This window comes from Molothrus ater, chromosome 7, assembly GCF_012460135.2.
Source record: "Molothrus ater isolate BHLD 08-10-18 breed brown headed cowbird chromosome 7, BPBGC_Mater_1.1, whole genome shotgun sequence".
Classification (NCBI taxonomy): domain Eukaryota; kingdom Metazoa; phylum Chordata; class Aves; order Passeriformes; family Icteridae; genus Molothrus; species Molothrus ater.
The window spans coordinates 11,314,037-11,336,557 of record NC_050484.2 but is presented as its reverse complement, the minus strand read 5'-3'; the positions used below and the strand labels follow the sequence as shown (position 1 = coordinate 11,336,557).

Here is a 22,521-nt window from a genome sequence, read left to right as displayed (position 1 = left end):
TTATTTTCTGTGAAGATAGTGCCTCTGTTTCTAGCTTTCAAACCACAGGCAGTAGAGAGAAACAATCATTTAAAAAACCACTGTGTTTTGCTGCTGCAGTGCCAGCACTGGGAACACAAGTTTTAACAGGTATTTCTTGATGGTTTCTAATGACGTGGTTTCTAATGCTGCTGATGTTGATAAATAGTAAGCTAGCAAGAACATTTCAATTAAAAATAAAATAAATTCATTTCAAACTTGGTAATAAAAGCCAAGGAAAAATGCTTAATAATTTCTATGTGTACTTTTTTCTAAAAAATAACATTGAAAAAGGATAGAATCTATCTTCCCAACCATTTCTGCACCTCTTCACAATAGTCTTGGGGAATGTAGTGATGTACACAGCACGTATCAGAAAGAAAAAGTCTGTCTGCTGAAACTTCCCAAATAATGTTAACAGGTGTTTTGCAGTGCAGATGACATTCCTGGGTGATGAGGTAAGTTTTTTATTGGAAGAATTGTCATACTGATTGAATACTCTCTTTGTACTGCAAGGTTCTATATGAAAACACCTTGCTCTACTTACTGCTGTATATTTACAATCTCTACATGATCTTTGCCACTGGTAACCACAGCTAGACAACTCTCTGTTTAGGGAATAAACATCCCCTTTGTAAACTATCTCACTAGTGATACATTTAACTCTAAATTCATACATGGAAAGTCCTACAGGATCTTGAGGAAGCTGCCCTAGGGCTACAGACCATAACAAAATAACCACAGTAGAAAACAGTTGTGCTATTACTTAAGTGTTTGTAAATAATACATTTACGCCTCTTAATGTTTATGGTTATAGACTTACATGTAGAATGGACACACCTAAAAGTTATATCCAGGAGTGTGTTCTGATATGTATCAGTCCTTTTCTGTCAAAATGCACAGCTGAAATTCTGGCAACTCACAGGAGAAGGATGTAGGTTCCTCCTATTGAACTTCTTGAGATTCCTCTCAGCACATTTCTCCAGCCTGACCAGATCCCTCTGAATGGTGACAGAACCATGGGGTATTTCAGCCACTCCTTCCAGTTTCCGATCACCTGCAGACTTGTGTAGGGCACTGGCTCATACAGGTTGTTAGTGAATGTGTTCATCACTGCTAGCAGCAGTGTGAAACCCTAATGAGCTCTAATGTTTTGCCTCCAGCTGGACCATTTGGCACTAATCACAACCTTCCAGCTTTTCAACTCACCTCACTGTGCCCTTAACAAATCCATACCTTGTCAGTTTGTCTGTGGAATGTTATCAGAGAAAATATAATTGAGACAAACATTTAGTGCTCTGCCCTCACCCACCAAGCTAGTTGGAGAAGACTATCAGGTTCATAAAGCCTGATTTCCTGATTGCAAATCAATGCCATCTGCTCCCAACCACTTTCTTGTCTTAAACATCTGCTAAAGGACTAATTTCTCATCAGCTTCCCAGCTTACAATGTAATCTACAATGAAGTACAAAGAGTACATTTAAAAGAATGTTTTAAAGAATATATTATAATTTTTAAAAGAATATATTGTATTCTAAGAATATACTTTTGAAGAATACATTATAAATTTAAGCATATCAGTTACACCTCTTAAAAAGAGACATGCTGTATTAGACAAAAGGTCAAGCTAACCAAAGAACTGGTCTCTGAAAGTGTCACCAGGGAATGTCCTTGGAAAAGGTACAAAAATTGGTCAAAGGCATAGTAAGGCTTCTCCAGAATCATCTTCCAGCCTTCAAAAATTTGCAATTCAGGAACGTCCTGTGCCAGAAATGGTGTTTCTGGTAATTCCTCATAGATTTTTCTTCCATTAATGTGTCTGATCAATTTTTAAGCCTGTGTAAACTAGTAACATCTACTGCATATGCATGAAAACCCACCATCTATAACCAAAATAAGTTAACTTAGATCTCTATCTCATCAAAAATGCCTCTCTGTTGCAAAATTAACCTGAACCTTATCTATTGTAATGTGTAAAAGCTGTGCAGGTAGCGAGTCTCTGGTAGCATCTACAAATCAGGTACTACCAGAAAACTGTCAGCTGACAGCACATTATGGAATGCAGAGGGGAAGCAGTACCAAATCCTGAATTCTGAATGGTATGACATTATGACATTATTGTATTACTTGTCACATGGGCAGTCTCAATTGGAAACTCAAGGTGTTGCTTTCTCTAGACCCTATTTGCTACTGAATTCCTATTGCAGTGCTTTTTTTTTCCTTGCTACCTCTGCCACATACTGTGGGCACTTGACTTCCCTCCCTTATTTATTTCTCAATGAGATTTCCTTATTCAAATCTCTGTGTGATTCTGTCAAATCCAAAAGTCAACTATCAAAAAAAGACTATCTCCATCTATTTCAATAAATTCATAAAAATTTGGTATGCGTGTATCTGTTCCAACCAGGACTGAGAACTGGTTCCACTCAAAACAAACATGAAAAACTCAAGTACAATTCCCAAAGCTGGTTTATTTTTATTTCTCACTAAAACATATATTTTCTAACAATTTAAGAAGTGCTGCAAACCATTTGAACAGATTAAAAATTACTGACCTGAAAGGCAAAACAGGAATGAGCCTCACCTGTATAAGCCTTCCTCAGTAAAGTATTCTGTGCCCCTTTTATAGAGGCTCTTCTCCAGAAAATTTCACTGTGGAAGACCTTACTAATCAAAGAACAACAAAGACTCTATATTGCTAAACATTTACATATATACATAAACAATTGTACCCATTTTAGAAGTATTGTCCATAAAGGCAATTCTCTCTTCCTCAATAAAATTTTGATTTGCTTTTAAAATTTCCTTTATTTTTTACTTTGTAGACTGGGGAATTCAGGAATTGTGTATCTGTAAATCGATCCCCTCTCCTTAATTTGCTGTAAAGAAAAGAAGTAAAAAACATCAGGTATGAATATCATCAAGCACATGTGCAACTATAGTAATGTGATCATAATAATTCACATGGTAAATAGCATTAATGAAAGTTTGATACACTAAAGAAATTAAACTCGTGGAAAATAAGTACGTATGAAAAAGCAAGACACTACTGCTTTCCAAAATAATGCTGGAAATATGTGACCTCTATCACATTAGGATGTGATATTTCTATAAAAAAAATTCAAAACTTGTTTAAACTGAACACTTAACAGCACTCATTCAGGACAGTGTAAATTTAACTACAATATAAAGATGAGAAAATCATCTAAAATCTTGATTGGCATCAACTTTTTTTTTTCTGTTATTAGTTACCATTTCTCAGAAATACAGAACTTATCACTTTGGGGTAAAAGGGTGGCAATGTGTCAGTATATAATACTGCAGAATTTTAACATATAAGTCAATTAATAAAATAAAAGTGTGACTCTAATCTCGTACCATTTTTTTAATAAATGATCTGGCATAAATATTTCTGAATTGCCAGTGGTAAAGTGAAGACTTTCTCCATTACTTTTAGCTCCTACTTTTCCTCACTCACTGCTTCAACTGTTAGCTTACTCACAGAAGTAAAAAATATTTTGAGGTTGTATGAGAACAGTGCTCTATTTTTTTTTCAGTTTGTGCATTTATCCCCTCCTGCCACAGTATTGCCAGAAAAAAAGGTGTTTTATACCTTTGTCATAAAGTAAGTTGATATAATCATTTCACTCTCTTCCCTGTTCCAGGGAAGCCTTTCTACTGTCTTTACCTCATGAATACACATCCTACTAACACACACTCAACACAGTGGAACTGTTTCTTAAATTAATATTATACTTAAAAAATCCAAACCAAATGGAAAAACCTCAACAACTTTCTGGCAAAAATCCCACAGAATATTTTCAGAAGTAATGAACCTAAAGGTCCATTTATATTTAGGACCTTTATGTAAGGGCAAATATATTAGTTTTCTTAATGGAAGTTTGGGTTTCAAATTCCCTTTTAAATTTCAGAAGTTATTTCACAATTTATGTCTTGTCTTTTAATAATCTATAAAATCCTGTGCCACTAAATTTACCAAGAATAATAAGAGGCAAATTAATTATAAAATAATATATCCAATATAACCAACTATCAAATTAATATATCTTAAATGATTTTTTATATTACATACAGCTAGTTAAATTAAAACAACTGAATTATATAATATTAGTACATAAATTTCCTTTCTATTTGACAAGATTACAAGGATATTATTATGGTATAATTTACCTTTAAGTATAACATTCATAATTATTCATCTCTAAAGGGGATTATATCATGATAAACATTAAGATTCACTATTATTTTCTATTAGTCCAAACTATATTTTAGGATTTGAAAACTATTGTTGTCTTACTTTAGTACTTGGAAATTCTGCCACACTAACTGGAGAAGCCTTATATCAACACTGAAGCATCTTTGCAAAAGAGATTTGTGAGAGCTCAACTGTTTATTCAGGGGTTTAATAACAGATGTTTACTGGGGGTAGTTATGTACACAAAAGACAAGAACAAAAGCCCCAGTTTATGTGTACCTACCTCTGAAGACTGGGTTCCTTGTAGCAAACAGTGGGTCTGCCTCGTCTCACTGGTGCTGCTGAATCTTCTAAAGTTTGGGGGGATTTAGGTACAGAGGTGTGAAATTGTATACTAGTATTTGTCAGTTCTTGGAAAGCTTTTCTCCCTGTAAATACAGCAGTTTACATGCTTCATTTTAAATATTTTGTGAATCATTATGTAAACTTCAATTAGTAATTATTTTTGATATGTGTTTTGTAATTCAGCCACATTGATTACTGCTCCTACACTAAAGGTACTCAGCATAACTCAATTTTATTAACTCCATTACATTGCATTATAATAATTGTATTTATTATAGAAGATACATATTAAATATAGATTATTTATTTATAATATATAATATTTATAATATATATCTTCTATTTATTATAGAAGATATATATTAAACCTATCTTCCAGACTACATTAAAGTTTTCTTATGTTCTTAATATATCTTACTTTAAAAAAGATTGTCACATCAAAGCTGGCCCATAGGCAAGTTATAGAAAAATCTACTCAACATACTTTTAGATATGGGAATTCCTGTTGAGTTGCAGTGTTTCTAAAGAAACAAAAATGAAATTTTAAGTCCAGGTATATTTTCCATTTAAGAAGGGAACAGTGTAGTCCTGTCTTGTTTCTCTTGGATAAAAGCTCAAGCTATTTTATCTTTCTTTCCCCATCTTTTTGAATATAATGGAATTCTTCAAAAAAGGAATACATGCTTTAACTAAAATCGGTCCTCAAGAATGTACACTATTCATATCTGCGCTACTAAATATCATCTTGGGATATATTGAAATGTAACAAGGATATTGGTCACCACAATTTAAAAAGATATTGTAACTGATACATGATATAGAAGATTTTGGTGATTTTCGTTCTTGCCCTTTTCCACTCCTATTTTATCTGCTCTTAACAAGCAGTGAGAGGACAGAATTAAGAGAAAACATGTTACCACTATTTCAGGCACCACCTAATTCAAAATGCCTTGCTTTTTCTAGCCCACACACTTACCATGACAAGGTGTCAGAGTATTTTTGTTACTCTGTTTAGAAATATGATCCATATTTTGTTCTGTTTTTTCAGCATCTGGTGCTTCATTACGATCATTTTGCCTGTGGATTTCACAGCTTTTCAGTTTAGAGAAGTTGATGGAAGCATTGTGGTTATCAAGAGCTGGGAGCTCCATATTGAGAAGACCTTCCTGGGAAGAACTATCTGCCTTAAATGGCATATTCTTACAGCATTCAACTTCAATCACAGGCTTCAAGTTACTCACAAAGGAATTCATTTCATGAGGGGCTTCCTGGTCATCCAAAATATTCTGACCCCCCTGACCAATATGCCTGAAATAACTTTTTTCTGGTCTGGTCTCAGTAATATCAGAACTAAACCTCTGTTTCTGCTTTACGTGCTTATCAGGAAAATTACTTATGTGGGAGGGTTTACTTGCCACTGCTGAGGAATCTACCTTCTTTAACCTGTTAGCATCATCATCAACTTGTTCTTGAGCTTGTGGTGTATTCAGAGCTACACCATTCTGAGTAACTAAAGCTACCTGCATTTGCTGAGTTACAGTGGCTTTCTTTCCAGCCTCTGCAAGCAATGAATCCTTGTGCTTTAATTCTTCATTTTTACAAACTGAGAACCGTGTAAGATTTTCCTTTGGTATCACACATGCTTTCCGGCTGGCCTTTGCCAATGTACGCCTCAATCTGCCTGGTGAAAAATGGCTGCTCTTTTGGTCTACTTTCTGACTAACTTTATGAGGACTGTCATTTTCAGCTTCTCTACCTTGTCTGTGACTACTTTTTCTGTTGTTTTTTTGCTGTATAATATTCTTCTGGTCTAGTTTTCTCTTGCTGTTGTCACATTGGTTTATCTGAGTTTGAGATTTTTTTGAAATATATTCTCCATACTGGCCATTTTCCTCTCTACAGGATTTTTCTGTGTTTGCTTTGGAAAGGTTTTGAGAAGTCTTCCTCTTTATTGTTGGTTTGTTATCTTTCTCACTTGTATTCAGAAAGCCCTCCTGTAAAGCCAATACATCAGAAATGTTATCTTGGAATGGTAAATTTTCAGCACAATAAACTTCTGATTGGATCTTGTTAACAGTTGAGCATGAGTCTGTTTTTTGTATTCTGCCTTCCACTTCTCCAAACATTTCTGAGAATGTTCCTTTATATGTCTCTTGTTTTCTTGGATTCATTACATTAATGTGGTATGTCCCCCTGGAATCCTTAGCTTTACTTGTTCTATTCTGTTGCTCTACAGAATTTCCTGCAGGTAGCTGTTCTGTCTGATTCTGGAATAGCTGAGTTTGTGAATCAGTAGTTTCTGAAGTTTCACTATTCTCAGCCCTAGAGAGCATTTCTTCTGCATGCAGATTTGAATGGACTTCAGTCTTGCTTTTAATTTTTTCTTTATCTTTCTTAGAATATTTTACTTTTCTGAAATTTGGTAGTATTTTGTCAGAACTGGCATTATTAATTTTATTTTGCTGCAATTTATGATTGCCTTTTGCTGTAACTGTGAGTAGTTCACTTGCATCACTGGCAGTCAACTCCATATCAGCATCATAGATAGTTTCTTCAGGCTTCATCTTGTCGGTAAAAAGCAGCTTGTTAAAATCTGTCTTACTTTCACTGTTAAATTTAAGAGGTGAAAGAATAAGGCAAGACAAGTCACTTGAACCTTCCTGCAAATTCCTATCATTGGCATTGCTGCTACTGTTGATGGTATGATAAGGCAGATTCAATGACCTACATTTTTTATCAAAATCCTTTAGGTTTTTGATGAAAATATTAGGTTGAGTTTTTGACTTACAAAGTACTGCATTTTTCTTTCTTTCAGTCACATTTTCATAGGATGGCAATAAACTACCATGATATTGTTCTGTAGGCTCCTCAGACTGTTCTAAGAATTGTGTATTTTTTCCATGAGTTAGGAAGGCACTATTGCAACTTAATTCTGCACACAGTTGATTTTCTGCAAAGAGAAAAATTTCAGCAGCTTGGGGACAAGAAGAATGGGGTGTAGTCATCTGCATAAAACTACTGAAGGCTGAACCAGAAGTACGGAAAATTATACTTTTTATTTTTAAACTAAATACACACATTCTATGGTTGGTCCTTAAAAATTCAGTAAACTGGAGCTAATTTCATAATTTATTGAAGTCGGACTTTTGAAATTGGACATAAATAAACCCATTTTTCTATTACTATTTGAGCTATTATTTGGTTATCTTAGCTATGTAATTTCAACGAATATTATTCTATAAATGATTATCAGGACACCTATACTTATGGATGAGCATTTATTTTTCACTAGTTTATTACAGTTTATGAATATTACTATACCTTCTGTATTGCACATTGAGTAATGAATTATTAAATACTAATTCTCAGAGAGTGTAAAAAATAAATTACTTGCACAGAAATACATCATACCTTTCAAAAATCTATTCTTGTCAACCATTGATTCTGTTTCAATGAACTTTTGATTATTTGCACCAGGAGACAAGAGTGATGCAAACTTGACTTGATCTGAATGCACTTCCTCTGTCAAATTAGTGGTACACTTGTAAGAATTTGATGCTTCACCCAGAGAAGGGCTACCTTGCTGCTTTGCATTAGCTGTTGCAATGAAAGGAAGCTCTGCTGGCAATTCTACAGATCTGAAAAGAGAAAATTTTACTGTGAAGATTTTTATTACATTTTCCATCATGACATTCATTTCCATCATGACATTCAAGTGTTCAAAATGTTCTCTTAACAATGTATAATAGCTGAAAACAAGAACTCAAGTATGAAATTGTGCTCTGTCTTGGGGCAAATGTATTTTTGATGATAGCAAATCCTGCTCTGGGCTGGTGAGATCACATGATACAAGCAGTGAGTTACTCAAACACAAGTCTTGTCTACCACTCACTCTCTAAATTCTGGGCTGCAAACAGGTCATTTCTGGATTAAACAGGAAATGGTTTCTCATTACCGCAAAACTCTCCAGGACAAGGTGCAAAGATCAGCTGTAAGAGAAGGCCACAGACACCAAGCACCTTGGCATTTCACACAAGCACCTACCGAGCTGACCGACGTGCACTCCTGAGCTTGTCACCAGTAGGGCTGCTTGGGCCAGCTGACACCGGAAAGGAACTCTGGAGATCCTTTGAAAAGAAAAAGTGCAGGCAAATACAAATAGTTAAATATTCTCTTATGTTTTAAGCATTGGAAATATCCACAGGGGAAAAAAAACCCCACAAAATGAATGGGAAAAAGACACATGCACTGATGGAAGATACATGATATTCAAACACAGGCAATAATTTTAAAGCAAAACATTTTGTTACAAAATTCATCAAAATACATAACCTACTTTTATCCCAAAGGAATGTACAGACTTTCTAAATGTAGCTATAACTCCTACAAACTACATTATACATATAGAAGCACGGAGCAACACTAAGCAAGTTGAGAACAGACAACACAGTATTTTCCTTTTTTAAAAAATAATCGTATTTTTTTCCATGACACAAGGACTAACATGGACTAAGTTTTCTGGTTAAGTTTCCAGATGTAAGATATTTATTGCAGCACTAGGCAAGGAAGGCAGGTATCTTGCTCTCTACATACTGAAGTGCTAAGCTTTTTTTTTTGTTACCACATGATTCTTCTTTCAGGCTAACTGATATTTAGCTTTTAGATACTTTGGAAACCAGATTAAATCCTAAATTTTCAGTACAGTAAAATTAAATATATTGTAATATACGCATTTAATCCCAAGTTTTAAGGAATTGGGGTAAATGTTTTACAACACAAATAGTATTTCAACATTGCACTTAATTTGATGCTTTGAAAATCTTACCCTGGAAGATAAGTTCAATATAGTAAAGTTGAAAATGCATCTTACCTCAGAAGGACTGCTTATTTCTATTGCAGTTAAGAGGTTTTCATTCAAAAATGTGTCTATTCCAATAAGAGTTTTATTCTGCATATAATAGAAAAAATATATTTTAAGTGTTAAGAAGAGACAAGAGATAAAACGTGAATCTATGCTGCAATTTTTTTTACTTAATTGAGCACAAACTCATCTCAATACCTATAAATAAAAAGGTGAACCTGGGACTAAAATAGCTATAGATATACACACTGATAGACAAAATAGTTCAAAAAAAGCTACAAACATAAAATTAAATGTAAATATTATGCTGTCAGGTGATATAACTTCATAAATCTGGGACAAGTATTTTAAGCCACCACTTTAAGAAGTAATATTAAGTTTCAAACAAAGATAAAAGCTTAGTTTAGCTGCTCTAAGTTTAAATAATATTATTTGCAGCATACCAAACAGGTTAGTTTCTGACGAAGCGAGATATTATGAAGCTGCAGTTTTTCTACTTCCTTCTGAAGAAAAATCTTCTCATTCTTTAGCTTGCGAGAATTTTCTTTTTCAACACTCAAAGCCACAGCTAATGCTTTGTTATTTTGTTGTAAAGATACTTTAAACATAGATGAGTTGTCTAAAGGAGACAAAATAATATTATTTTCAACAGCTTCAATTCCAGGCCCTCTCTGTGTGAACTATCACTATATGACAACATTTTTATCTGTAGGTTCTGGTGCCACAGCAGCAAAGCCTAACACTCTCCAATATAAAACAGTTTATGTACCTGTCATTCTGATGACTACTCTGTCTGTTTCAAGTTTATTTCATGCATCGATTCTGCTCTAGTCTGGATTTTTAAAAATAAGGTTATTTTAAGAAGAAAACATTTAAAAATTGATGGTTTCACAGGCATAAAAATGTTCACAAATATTAAAAAAATATATAAATTTTACAAATTAAAAGGTTCAAACATTCTCATAATAAATGTGAGTTTTGACAACATAAAGAAAAAAGCTTTATATTAAAAATATATATTCCCACTGTCTTTATGAAAACCTACCTATACTTATCTGTTACAGAATGGTTGTAACAGGCAGAATTTCAGCTAATCATGTTAAACACAATTACTATTCCTTTTGAAGCCATATATACATTCTAAGTACAGTATACAGCTTCAGTTTTATTTTAACAGGACTTACTTATTATTTTAGTTTTGATTTTAGAAGCTAAAGAAGCATTCCATTTTGCAGCTTGCAAAGCTCCATCCCTCTTCTTCATCCATCCTTTAGCAGCATTTGAGGTGAACCCAGCAGATGATGATTTAGCAGTGGCACCTTTATCCATCCTCAAAATGAATCTGTACAGTGTCAAGGGGAACGTCCAAATAAATAAATGGTCATTCTGACACTTTTCAAAATTGAGTTTATTATGTCTTGTGAGGACTTCTGGGTCTGAAAATGAAAGAATTGCTTCAGTCTTCACCTTTGTTCAGTTAATTAAAGCAGATTAATGAATTAATCAACACAATGAGACATTAACACGGAGAGATACTTAACTAGTAAACCATTAAACCTGAAACTATCATCGATTTTTTACCTTGTCTATTCCCTCACATTAACTATCCGAGTTGACACATAAAAGGGAAAAGCCCCAGGTTTTACCACTTCACAAAACGACCAGACCAGCTTGTGCTTCGTCAGACAGATTTAAAACTGACGCATTTAAATGAACAGCATTACAAACGGTGCAAAGTTAACCCAAAAGAGACCGAGACAGAGGAGCAGAGACCGGCGGCCCACAGCAGGTGCGTGAGGGCGAGGCCCCGCCGCCCCCGGAGCCCTCAGGGCCAACGGCCGCGCGCGCGCCAGGGGCCGCCGCGAGGCGGCGCCGTTGGGCCGGGCACGCGCGGGCCGGGCCGGGCCGGGCCGGGCCGGGCCGGGCGGGGCGCGCGGGGCTCCCGGAGCCGGGAGCGGCCGGCGGTGCGGGCCTCACCCGGTGCGGAATGTGCTGCGGTAAAGGAGCCCAGCTGGGCTCTCACCTTCGGCCAAGGACGTTTCACACGTGGTAAATTAGCCGTCATTAACCGCTGATCCACGGTTCCGGCTCTTTAGTGACATCTCGGAGCCCTTTAAAAAGGAGTTGGGTGTTTGTAACTTTCCAGCTACGTACCTTTGAAAGCCATTTTCAATACCAACCATTAATAACATGCAATTAAATTTAAAAAAAATAGACATTAAGGATATGAACGCTTAGCATCAATCTCAGTTTACTGTGAGGAAGAGAGTAGAAATCTCCAAATACTCCAGAGTTTGAGATGTTTGGCTTTCAGTTCAAAGACTTCCTTTAAGTTTAAGGGAGAAAAATATGTAATTCCTCCTCAGTGGCAAGTTAAATTTCTTTCTGGCTGATTTTGAGCTATTACATGGAATAACAATGTATAGACAGACATCAAGGCAGTTAGGAAGACAACCGTGGTAAATTTACAGCCTAGTAGATTATATGCTGCCTGCATACCTACAGACTTGGAAGGGCAGGAAGTCTCTGACAACAGAATTTGAGCAAGCCCAGTTTTAATGTGGTTCAGGTAATATCAGGACTGTGAATTGCATGAAGTACTTTAGTGTAATTAAATGCTTTTCCCCAAAATCTCTTTTAAGTTCAAAAGCCCTTTAATACTCTCTTCATATACATTCTCTTTTACTGGCTACATGTGCCCAGTTCTACCATTAGCTCAGGTGGACATTAATTGCTAAATTTGATCCAGGAATTGGTAATTTTATAATAAGCTAAATTAATGATTTTTTAAAAGATTTACAGAGATTCAGAAGGTTGAAATAAAAAGCATCAGTTTCTGTAATGCGGTAATTGTCACAAACCTTACCTTGCTGTGTGCCAACATTACAATATTCTATAACTTAAGTCAAAGGAATCACACATACGAGTAGCATTATGTGAAAATGGATCTTCATGAACTTACTGTTTTCATCATCTGCTCTAGAGAGCATCTGGAGAGTCCCTCACTTCTACCTTTTTTAGTGAATGATGTATGACAGAGTTTCTCAGTGTGGCCCTGAAAGTGCAAAATCCTTAAAATACAGCTTTGATCCAGCACACCTCATATACCTTTGGTACATTTTCCCTTACAAGGAAACTTGGAAGTGACTGTAGCCACTATAAAACTCTGGCCAAATAAAAGAGCAAAAAACCTTACATAACTTTAGAAACAGAAAACAAATCTAACAGAACTTACCTCCTCCTCCTTTCCACAAGGCAATGTTTTCCTCCAGATCCAACAATGAGTTTTCATTTCCTCCAATTCCACAAAGGTCTCAAGTCTTGAAGAGGCAATCACCAATTTGCTTCCATTTAGTGTTAATGTCACTACTGTGGGCAATAAATTTAAAATAAAATGTAAAATATTGCATTTCCACCCATGGTCATACTTTCCTTTACACTTCACTGAGGAACTCCCATGCTGGAACACTTCACATGTACAAATCTCCAGTTAATTGCCAGCTACTCAAAGTAAGGAAGAACTTAAAGCACTGCCAAGTTTCACAGCCTATATATCTTAAATGTATATTAAGAGCAGAATTATGAGTTTCAGTCACTTGGGATCCTATGACTGGTCTTTAAACTGAATAGAAATGAAAAGTAGTGAGGGAAAGACACACAGACTCTTGTGAAAGCTCTAATCATGTGGGAACTGAACTAAATACACATATATATTCATGTCTGAGTAGAATCTTGGTTGAGGAATTAATCCTGTAGTGCCTAATACAGTGTGAGCTATGACTAAAGCACTTCTGGTGAGTAGAACAGCTTCTCTCTTTCTAGATTTTCTTATGTCCAACAAGACCTGAGCTCATGATACAGCTTTTCCTGAAATTATAGTATTAAGAACCTATCTTCCTCTAATCACACCACTTCTTGCACAAGCTTAATGAAAAATCCATTTCTTAATGCCTCTTCGTCTCCATCAAATTTGACTGAAATTGGTGAAGTGAAACACAAATATGTAGAGGATGAGTATGTAAGCCTGGCTTCCTTGGGAAACTAGCAAACACCAAAACAAAAACATCCCTGTGTTCATTTCCCAAAACATGCAGCTCAAAAGGCACTTTGCTTGTGGGGGCTGGTTATGCTGCACACTTCTATGCCAAGTAAATGCTCTACTAAGCCTGAATTGTAATGATAATTCACATGGCTAAATCTGAGGTCCAAAACCTATTGCATTGTTTGTTTGTATATATATAAACCTGGCTTCTGGGTACACTCTTGGTCAAGAACTGTCCAGGAGAGCCTTGGTGCTTGGCATGCCATTCCCTCTCTTTGCTGCAATTGGAGCATGATTAGATGCCAAGAAAAATGAAATGTGTTTACTTTATGGCTTTACTAAATGGCCCAAACTGCCATTCGAATACAAATCTGCATTAAGATAAAAAGAAGTGAGTTTTAAGTCGTAAGTGATAATTCAGAGTTACACAATTTCAAAAAGAATTTATTATCCCCGTACTAGGACCAGGTGATGATTTATATGATTTATTTGCCTCTTTCCTTGATGCTATTAATTTGACTGAAGTCTGAATTAAAAGTTAATGGTCCTAAATATTAACTGAAAACATGATAGTCCATGAATATTTAGGTAATCTCAAAAATAAAAATGTAGTAACAGACCAGAATAAAGCAAGTGACACAGATGAAACTGTAGCTGTTGTGTGTTACAGATCATTTGGTCTGACCCTTTTGCCAGTGAGCCTGTAGCTGAAGTTTTAAATACCTTAAATTGGTGACAAAACACTCAAAAAGGAAATTAGGAGTAAAAAATTAGGGTGATACAAGATGAAAATCAATAGGAATTGCAAATATAACTGAGTAAACTACTTAAATACAACGTAGGCACATTTCTTATATGTGCAGTGTAGAGTTAAGTAAGTGGATTTTTACTGGACTTCAGGTAGCAATAAAAAGACACTGTTAATATTTGGGATTTAGTTATCTCATTATATAGTAAATATGATATATAAAATATATTTTATATAATATATTGTATATTATATATTCTAAACATATAATCAGCTCATACCTTCCAGAAAGTCTGAACAAATCCAGAGTTTGGCGCTGTTTTTTGCACTCCTAGTTACCTGGCAGTTGTATCCAAAAGAATAGTTTCTTACTGTATGATTTGGCAAAAAAATAAATTTTGTAAGCAAATAAAGGAGAATTAAATGGGAACTAGACATAATGTTGCAATTTTTTTAAAGAAAATGCAGCTTGCATTTTAGAAATATTTTTCATGTATATAAACTTTGTGTAATGAGGCGGAGACAAAAGTGTAACAAGAACCTATTTTCACCTTTCTATTGTTTATTGCATGCATTTTGATGCCCACATAACTGTATGTCAGACAAGGAATTTAACAGGACACTTTCTGAATGTCTTTTTTAAGTGACTGTATGAGGGTGAGGCATCTTGCCTGCATTACTGAATCACAGAATCATCGAGGATGGAAGAGACCTTCAAGATCCTCTGCCATCAACCCAGCAGCACCATGACAGGAGTCAGCTCAAGCTGCCCTCAGACCAAGAGCTGCCCTGCTGAGTAGGGCTTGGAGGCAGCTGGTGGAGGGGAGGCTGGATGTGACCCAGCAATGGGCACTCCCAGCCCAGAAAGCCAAACGTGTCCTGGGCTGCATCCAAAGCCCCGAGGGCAGCAGGGCAAGGCAGGAGATTCTGCTCCTCTGCTCTGCTCTGAGATCCCACCTGGAACCCTGCATCAGGAGGGACAGGGACCTGGTGGAGTGGCTCCAGAGGAGGCCATCAAGAGATGAGAGAAATGGAGCACTTCTCTTGAGGAAAGGTGAGAGAATTGTGTTTGCTCACAAGAAGAGAAGGGGAAGAGAAGGCTTTGGGGTGACCTAACTGCAGCCTTCCAGTACCTTAAAGGAACTTACAGGAAAGATGAACAATAGTATTTATACGAGCATGTAGTGCCAGGACAAGAGGAAACGTGTTTAAATTGAAAGAGAACAGGTTTATATTAGCTATTAGGGAAAAAAAAATCTTTGCTGTGATGGTGGAGAGGCACTGGAACAGGTTGCCCAGGGAACCTGTGGATGCCCCACCCGTGTTCAAGGCGCGGGATCGCTGGAAGTAGATGATCAAGGTCCCCTTCCAAGCCAAACCATTCTAAGATTCTTACTATGGAAACTATAGAAACAGCAATAGAATCAAACCCACTCTGAGTAAACCCGTACTTATAATAAAAAAACCCCAACATATATATATATATATATATATATATATATATATATATATAAATTAAGCACGGTTTGTGCCTTACAGAGCAGCCGACTGCAGGCAGGACAGCCACACTCGGGAGGGCGCCTGAGGGAGCCCCTGCCGGCAGCGCCGGGAGCAGCGGCAGCCGAGCCCCGGGGGCCCTGGCACCAGGCTGGCCCGCGGCAGGGACTCCGGGAGGGGATGGCGCGGCCAGGCCACACCGGCTGCCCCTCTGCTGTCCCCGCTCGGCCCGGCCCGGCCCGGCCCGGCCCGCTGGCATTTTGCGGAGCAGCGGCGTGCAGGTGACGCGGGGCACCGGCCCGGCCGGGCCCTGAGCGCTGCTCCGGGGCGGGGCCGCGCGGCGCTTTCCGCTCCTGGGCGGAGCAGCGCCCCGGCGGCTGGGAGGGGCGAGCGAGCGGCCCGGAAAGTTAAAGCAGCCCTAATTAAAGATCGATTTTTAAAGAAGCCTCGGTGTCATTGGTTCAAAACCAGCTGCATTTTTAGTGCTGTGAACTATGCGCAGGATTTTCCAGGTTGTCCTTCCAGAGCTCTAGTCACACATCCTCACCACGTAACTCTGCTTGCCCATTTGTCTCGAAAGAGTAAGCTTTGTGTTTCCTAGCAAACTAAAACGCCAGAGATTGTTACACTAAAGGCGCAGAATATTTGGCTGTTCGCATTACTAGGTCTCTAGAACAGTTTTTAAAGTGGTATCCTGTTACAGATGTGCAGGAGCTGAGCTATTGCTTAGGTCTTGTATGTGATATGTTAAGTCTGTAGCCGACATTAGTTTGATTGCTATTTGTATCTGGTTTAGGTTTGAATCGCTGGTAATGACATCACCATTGGCAAATGCAGTGGAAGAGGGCAAGGTTGAAGATGTCCAGGATATTCTATGATTGGATGTGTGAGGCTGTTTATACACAGCCAGGCGTGAGTCTCTGCACCGCTTAAAGGATTCCATGGCGCCCATGTTTAGTGGACGCTTTCCTCTGAAAGTGCATGAATCAGGTAAATACATTGAAGCTCTAAATATCACATTCTGATCATGGAGCTCTCTGGCAAATAAATGCTTTTAAATATATTTATGCATTTTTTAGTATATCTTTTCCCAGTTTGCTAAGCATCAGTTGGCTTCTAATTCCAGGTTGTAAAACAATTCTGCATGCATGACTTTATATGTACAGGTAGTTCATCTGAATTCCACAAGTCTATTTGTGCTTGCAAACACACACATTTGTACAGTGCCATGTCCCTGTCCAAACTGTGGCTTTGGAATGTACTTCTTCAGTAAGAAGACAAAAATAGATAAAACTGAAGTTGGCATTTATCTTGAGTCTGTCTGTGAACCCCTATAATATCCAGAGGCATCTCATTCCCTCTGTTCATTACATAAAGAGATTTGGGTCTGATCTTTGTTTCAGACAGTAAAAATTGCATTTTTCACCACCATGGCTTGATATAAAAGTTTGAATAAAACTATTAATGGGTCAAATTTCAAACTTGTGACTTAGAAATCCTGCCAAAGTAGATCCAGTTAAAAGAGACGATGGATGAAGAATAGTAATTCCTTGTTGCATACATAAAACTGTTTAAAATACCCAAAATGTTTAACATAAGGAGTTTGCATAACACAGCAGGACTTTGCTACCATCTTTCACAGTTGCAGTGAACAGCCTGTTGTACAGACCGTTTGGTTTGGTTGGTCTTTGTGGGGTCCTCGAGCCCTGCAGGCAGAGGAGAGAAAAAGAAACACACACAGTATAACTTGAGCAATATCCAGGGAAGGTTTGACTAAATGTGTACTGGAACTGATGCTGATTTTAACTCTTTTAAATGGTCTAGAAGCAAAATTGAACAGATCCCTGCAACAGTGAGTAAAGAATGATTTTACTGAAACTCCAAAGAAATGTTTACTGCACTAAGAATTTTATCTTCAAATAGCAAATATTCCAGGAAAATAAAATACCATTTAAAAAGAGTAAAGACAGTGTACTTATTCCTCCTCAGTAAAACCAGCACAGAAGTTTTGTACAAAAGGCTGTATTCAATGACTTGGTAAAGTATTTTAAATAACTTAATGTTTTCAGGAGCGTGTCTAATTGGTCAAGATGGAAACCTGTTCAAATATCTTTTGGATTATCTTCATGGAGAAATTCAGATTCCTGAAGATGAAAAAGTTAGAACTGCACTGCAGGAGGAAGCAGATTATTTTGGAATCCCTTATCCATACAGTCTGTCTGATCATTTGGCTAATGAAATGGAAATACACTCTTCAAGGTCCCATATAGAGCTTAAAAAGGTCCTGACATTTCTTAAAATATTTGATGCTGAACTCTCCAACCCATGCCATTCTTTAGCATCAAATACTAAAACTATAGAATGTCCAAGTTAGGACTTCTTAGTGACTGCACTAAATCATGAGTAAATTCAGAGTTTTAGGTTAAGAAATCCTAGAGTTGATAATGCAGTCGGTATAATTAAGGACACCAGCTTTTACCATCATTGCAATAAAACAGCAGTTTAAATGTGAGTGTTGTACATGCAAGTCTGCTGTAGAACTTGTGTAGTAGGAAGGAAATTTAGTTTCCTATTTGGCTTCAAATCTTACTTGAAATTAGATTTGATCCCTTCAAGTTGTTTGGGATGGAGTTTCTTTTTCAGTTTTACAAATTATTCCTAAAACTTGTAAGACAAAATGTACTCTGACATTTCTTTAGAATGAGAAAGGAGAAAAGATAATTAGTGTATTATTTGAAATCCTAAGGTTTTAGAGTATTGTAACTTAAAAGCTAATTCTAATCATCTGGCAGGAAATTAACTCATACTACCAGCTCTGGCTGTGTTATTCCTGACAGTCATCTATGTTCTCTTAGCAAGTTGTCTCTGTATTTCACGTTCTCCCTTACTCATTTCCTTTTGAAAAGTGTAAAACAATTCCAGGCCTTTTCATTTCTCTGCATGTTAGGGAGCTGCCTTGCCTTTAACTGTTTCTGTTGCCTTTCTGAACCTCTTAGTTTCACACCATTCTCTGGTAACATCAGGTAAGAAATAACTGCAGACATTATCCTAGAAAAACTATATCCTTGATTTACTTAAAAGAACTCACTGGTACAGTTAAGAAAACTTAAATAGAAAAGCTTATTCAGCTAAAAATACTGCATTCTTATTAATATTCTATATGTTTTATATTTTTTCTAGGCTTTGTTGGATTTCTGTGATTCTTACAATTTAGTTTGCACCAAGCCAACAGTTTGGCTCCTGCACTGTCTCAACACTTCTGGAGCAAGCTGTTAAAGTAAAATTATTGGTGTGCATGCCACAAGAGCTGATGGGACTGACTCAATTAATAAGGCACTAGGAATGAAAATTCATGGTAAAAGCATGTACAAATGTAAGGTGACTGTCAAACATGAAAGCACTATGAAGTGAGAATAAATACATATTATAACTATGCCTAAATATTATCATATGTAGCATAATGCAGCATTATTGCACTATAAATCTGTGGAAGAAATCTTTCCAGCTCCCAAAGCAGCTGGATAATAGAATGGCCACATTAAACAAATAAACAAGATAAAAACTAAACTTGGGAGGTTAAGAATTTGAGAGAGTACACACAAGGTGATCAGCATGCAGTTGCTGTAAGTTCTTATTCTGCTTAATATTTTTAAAATACAATTAAAACAACAATTAAAAATTACTTTCTAATATTTAAACTAAATACAGTGAATAAATCCCCATACAGAAAAACTTCTAGAAATATTTGCAAAGTTGGTTGTGATTCATGCACTTCTTTTGTGCAGTCTTCTAAGATAGCTGAACACTGAAAACCAAAGATGAAAGGAAATGGCTTTAATTCTTTAAAGAACGTGTATAGCTGTACTGCACTATTAATGGATTTACATGGCAGTAATTGGAAATTATTGGCAGACCTGTACTTACAACTGGAAGCAGTTGGTCTTTGTCACTCTCACAGCGCAGTATCAGAAGTGTCACTGTGCATCTTTTGATTAAGATAGAGCTCTTGATGCTTCATCATCTTTATAATTAGGATGCATATCTTCCTAAATTTAGGCTGGGAACATTAATATTTATTCCAATGGTATTTGACAACGTATGAGGTATCTGTTCTCCTACTGTATATTCTAGAAAAATAGGTTTTACATAATTAATTCTGTAATTATTCTTCTATGAACATCTATCCTTTCATGAATATCCAATTTTAGCAATAGGCATTCACAGGAGGATTAGAACCTCTTATTTGAATAAAAAAAAAATCAGAGTAACATTTTCCTTATGCGTTATAAAACATTTACTGCTAAGTTCTTATAGTTAGGATTTAGTAAAAAAAATGATATATTTCACCAATGGTACATTTCTATGGACTTAGCCAACTAATCACATAACTGTTACCTTTAAAATAATATTCCTAGAGAAGCTGGAAATAACATCCAATACATCTGGAGCTATAACTCAGTAGCTGAGCTGAAAAAGATGATGGATGCTTTTGATGCCTGCGAAGGGAGAGGTAGAGTAATAATTTTTGATTTCAGTATTACTACTTTTTAACATAAAAATAAGAAAAAATATTTGCCAACTAAGTATAATAAAAACCTCTGCATAAACTTTCATAACACTGTAAAATAGTTGTGCCTCTTTGGAGGGAAGAAAATGTTTTATGGGATGTTCCAGAGAGGGGACAGAAATTGACATGAATGAAGCACCATGCTGGCTGTCAGCAATGCTCATGTCAGCAGGTTGAGAGCTTAAATTCTGCATAATAAAATACACGTATTCATGTATTTAGTCAGGTGTAAATATGCATGGCTGTGTTCTCTCAGCTCATCAGTACAATGCTGCTATGAAATGCAGGTGTCAGCTGCTGCAGAGTGCCTCAGGAGCTGATTGAATGTCAGACTCTGGAATAATGCCCCCGAGAGTCAGTTTGCACCATATGCCTCCAGTTTATCAAAGGTACACTGGTTTGCATAGGTGGTGTAAAATTAATTAACAAATACAGTGTCATCTTTTTTTTTCCCCCTCTATAATTTCAGGTTCCTTAAATATCTATGCATGTTGAGATTTCTTTTTTTTTTTTTAATTTACATTTTTATAAAACGTCAAATAGTTCTTAATTGCACAACTGAACTCGCTAGAAAAAAATTATGGGCTTTTTTTAGGCTGGTGAGATTTCTCAGCAGCCTGGCAAGGAGTAACTTGAAAAGCCAGAGAGCAGTATTAGTTAAATGGACTGCTAAACCAGAAATTTAAATGAAAACTTTAAAATGTTAACTGATTTTCATAACTTGGAGATGTATTCTTTTAAAAGGCATTTCTAGAACTTCCTCTCTGCAGTTTTATGGTGATATTTGTGATTACACCTCCATTCTCCACATGTTACCTAAAAGCAGCATTTTGCTGGCACAGTCACCTGAGCCAGCCTACAGCCACTTCAGTGCTCCAGTTTTTAATGTGTCATCTAAGAGAGGCAGAAGAGATTGATGGTTCTAGTCACAGAAAGGCAGCCCTGATTGTAGTGATGAACTGTTGGGAGCACTAATTTATGCTTCTTACAGTAGCATTTAAATCTATTTGTGAAAGGCTGTTGCAGATGGTCTGTTTTGTAATAATGTTATAAAAATAACAATTTACATATATGGTTCATTTTTTAAAATTGAAGTTCTTTGTTTTACAGATGATTAATTGACTGTACTGAAGTAGAAAGCTGTTTACCATGTGAAGTAGGTCTCCAGCCAATTAAATTCTCAGGTCCCTCAACAAGTACCCCCATAAAAGTCAAGAACTCATCTTCATTAAAGATAGCTGCTTGCAATGCTTCACATTCTGCAGCAATTCTTATATGACCCCACAGTGAAAGTGTGATGCTGCACAAAGAAGTTCCTCAAACCACTCCACAACATGCACACCAGTGCCCAGCAAGTCCCTGGCTCCCTGAGGAAGGCAGAGTGCTGGCAATGGGCCTCTGAGCCAAATGCCATTCCAGCTGCAGGGAGAAAGAAGCCTGTGAACAACCATGCAGTGAAGGTGAAAAGGACTCTGCTTTTCTTGAGACACCATCTCAGCCACCACCTTCTACATCCAGTAAAACAAGTGAACAGGACTGTGCTGAAACTCCTGCAGTGCTAAACAAGAAAGAACCAGCTGTATTAGCAGAAAGTAATACCCTTAAGAATGATAAAGGGGGTAATGTTTGACTCAGTCTGATAGACTGGACAGCTCTACATTATATGGTTGAAGAAGAGGTCATTATCTCATGTGATCCTTTATTCAAGATGAGGTAGAAAATTGTGCTGAAAAAGATAATGAAAAGCACAGGAAGAAATTGTTTTAAGAGCAGTGAAATGTGTTTTCTGCTTTATTTCTAGATATTTTTAGCTGTTGGTAAGGGAGGAAGAAAAATGGATTAAAAAATCACTCAAGCACATGCAGCTTAACTTTCCAGTAACTCCCATTTGTATTTCATTGTGCCATCCTGTAAAGTGCGTATTTGCACAGCACAAAAGAAAACCTCTTTATCAATTTTAACTACAGTGAACCTCAGTTTGTACCTTTAAAGGGGGGAAGGGGGAAGAAAGGGGGAAGAAAAGTCAGTAGCTTTTATCAGATAGAAGTTTGCCTCAAGTGTACAACATATGCGTGCTGCAGAGAGCACCAGAAGTTGAATGCACTTTCTGGCACTTCTGGTGAGGGTAAATCACCATTTTTGCTCTTAATAGCAATGCAAGGGATCACCTGTGCTTGTACACTGAAAGAAAATTCAGAAACACAGGAAGGGAAGAAGTGTGCTGTAT

At 36.8% G+C, this 22,521-nt stretch overlaps 2 protein-coding genes across 6 annotated transcripts; one reads left to right on the top strand and one right to left on the bottom strand.

Annotated features, from left to right (window-relative positions):
• Positions 1-2,469: 2,469 nt before the first annotated feature.
• SGO2 (shugoshin 2) lies at positions 2,470-16,020 on the bottom strand. Of its 5 annotated transcripts, none has more exons than XM_036387239.2 (10): positions 15,768-16,020; positions 12,676-12,809; positions 10,625-10,876; positions 9,884-10,059; positions 9,450-9,527; positions 8,624-8,706; positions 7,991-8,217; positions 7,368-7,529; positions 4,518-4,662; positions 2,470-2,897 (listed from the first exon to the last, which is right to left on the bottom strand). In XM_036387239.2, exons 3-10 carry the CDS (start codon positions 10,767-10,769, stop codon positions 2,792-2,794), a joined length of 1,122 nt encoding a protein of 373 aa, XP_036243132.1. In that variant the 5' UTR covers positions 10,770-10,876; positions 12,676-12,809; positions 15,768-16,020; the 3' UTR covers positions 2,470-2,791. The 5 variants fall into 5 exon arrangements, with proteins under 5 accessions (XP_036243132.1, XP_036243131.1, XP_036243134.1 ...); XM_036387238.2 differs by having other exon boundaries at positions 12,676-12,806; XM_036387241.2 differs by having other exon boundaries at positions 10,625-10,782; positions 12,676-12,806.
• On the top strand, positions 15,498-22,125 carry KCTD18 (potassium channel tetramerization domain containing 18). Its single transcript, XM_054515421.1, is given in 11 exon segments — positions 15,498-15,577; positions 16,524-16,717; positions 17,797-18,008; positions 18,908-19,099; positions 20,141-20,237; positions 20,582-20,632; positions 20,635-20,683; positions 21,405-21,616; positions 21,619-21,717; positions 21,720-21,776; positions 21,779-22,125. Coding segments are annotated over 11 exon segments (1,389 nt in total). The 3' UTR covers positions 21,925-22,125.
• The last annotated feature ends 396 nt before the right edge of the window (positions 22,126-22,521 follow it).

What these genes read in the sequence shown, in the direction of transcription:
- SGO2 (XM_036387237.1), bottom strand. Translation starts at nt 7,143, where the DNA reads ATGAAGCCTGAAGAAACTATCTATGATGCTGATATGGAGTTGACTGCC. An exon ending in TACTCTGACACCTTGTCATG is followed by an intron (nt 4,663 to 5,555) that starts GTAAGTGTGTGG and finishes CTGTATTTACAG; the next exon opens with GGAGAAAAGCTTTCCAAGAA. An exon ending in AAGGAACCCAGTCTTCAGAG is followed by an intron (nt 2,898 to 4,517) that starts GTAGGTACACAT and finishes TTTTCTTTACAG; the next exon opens with CAAATTAAGGAGAGGGGATC.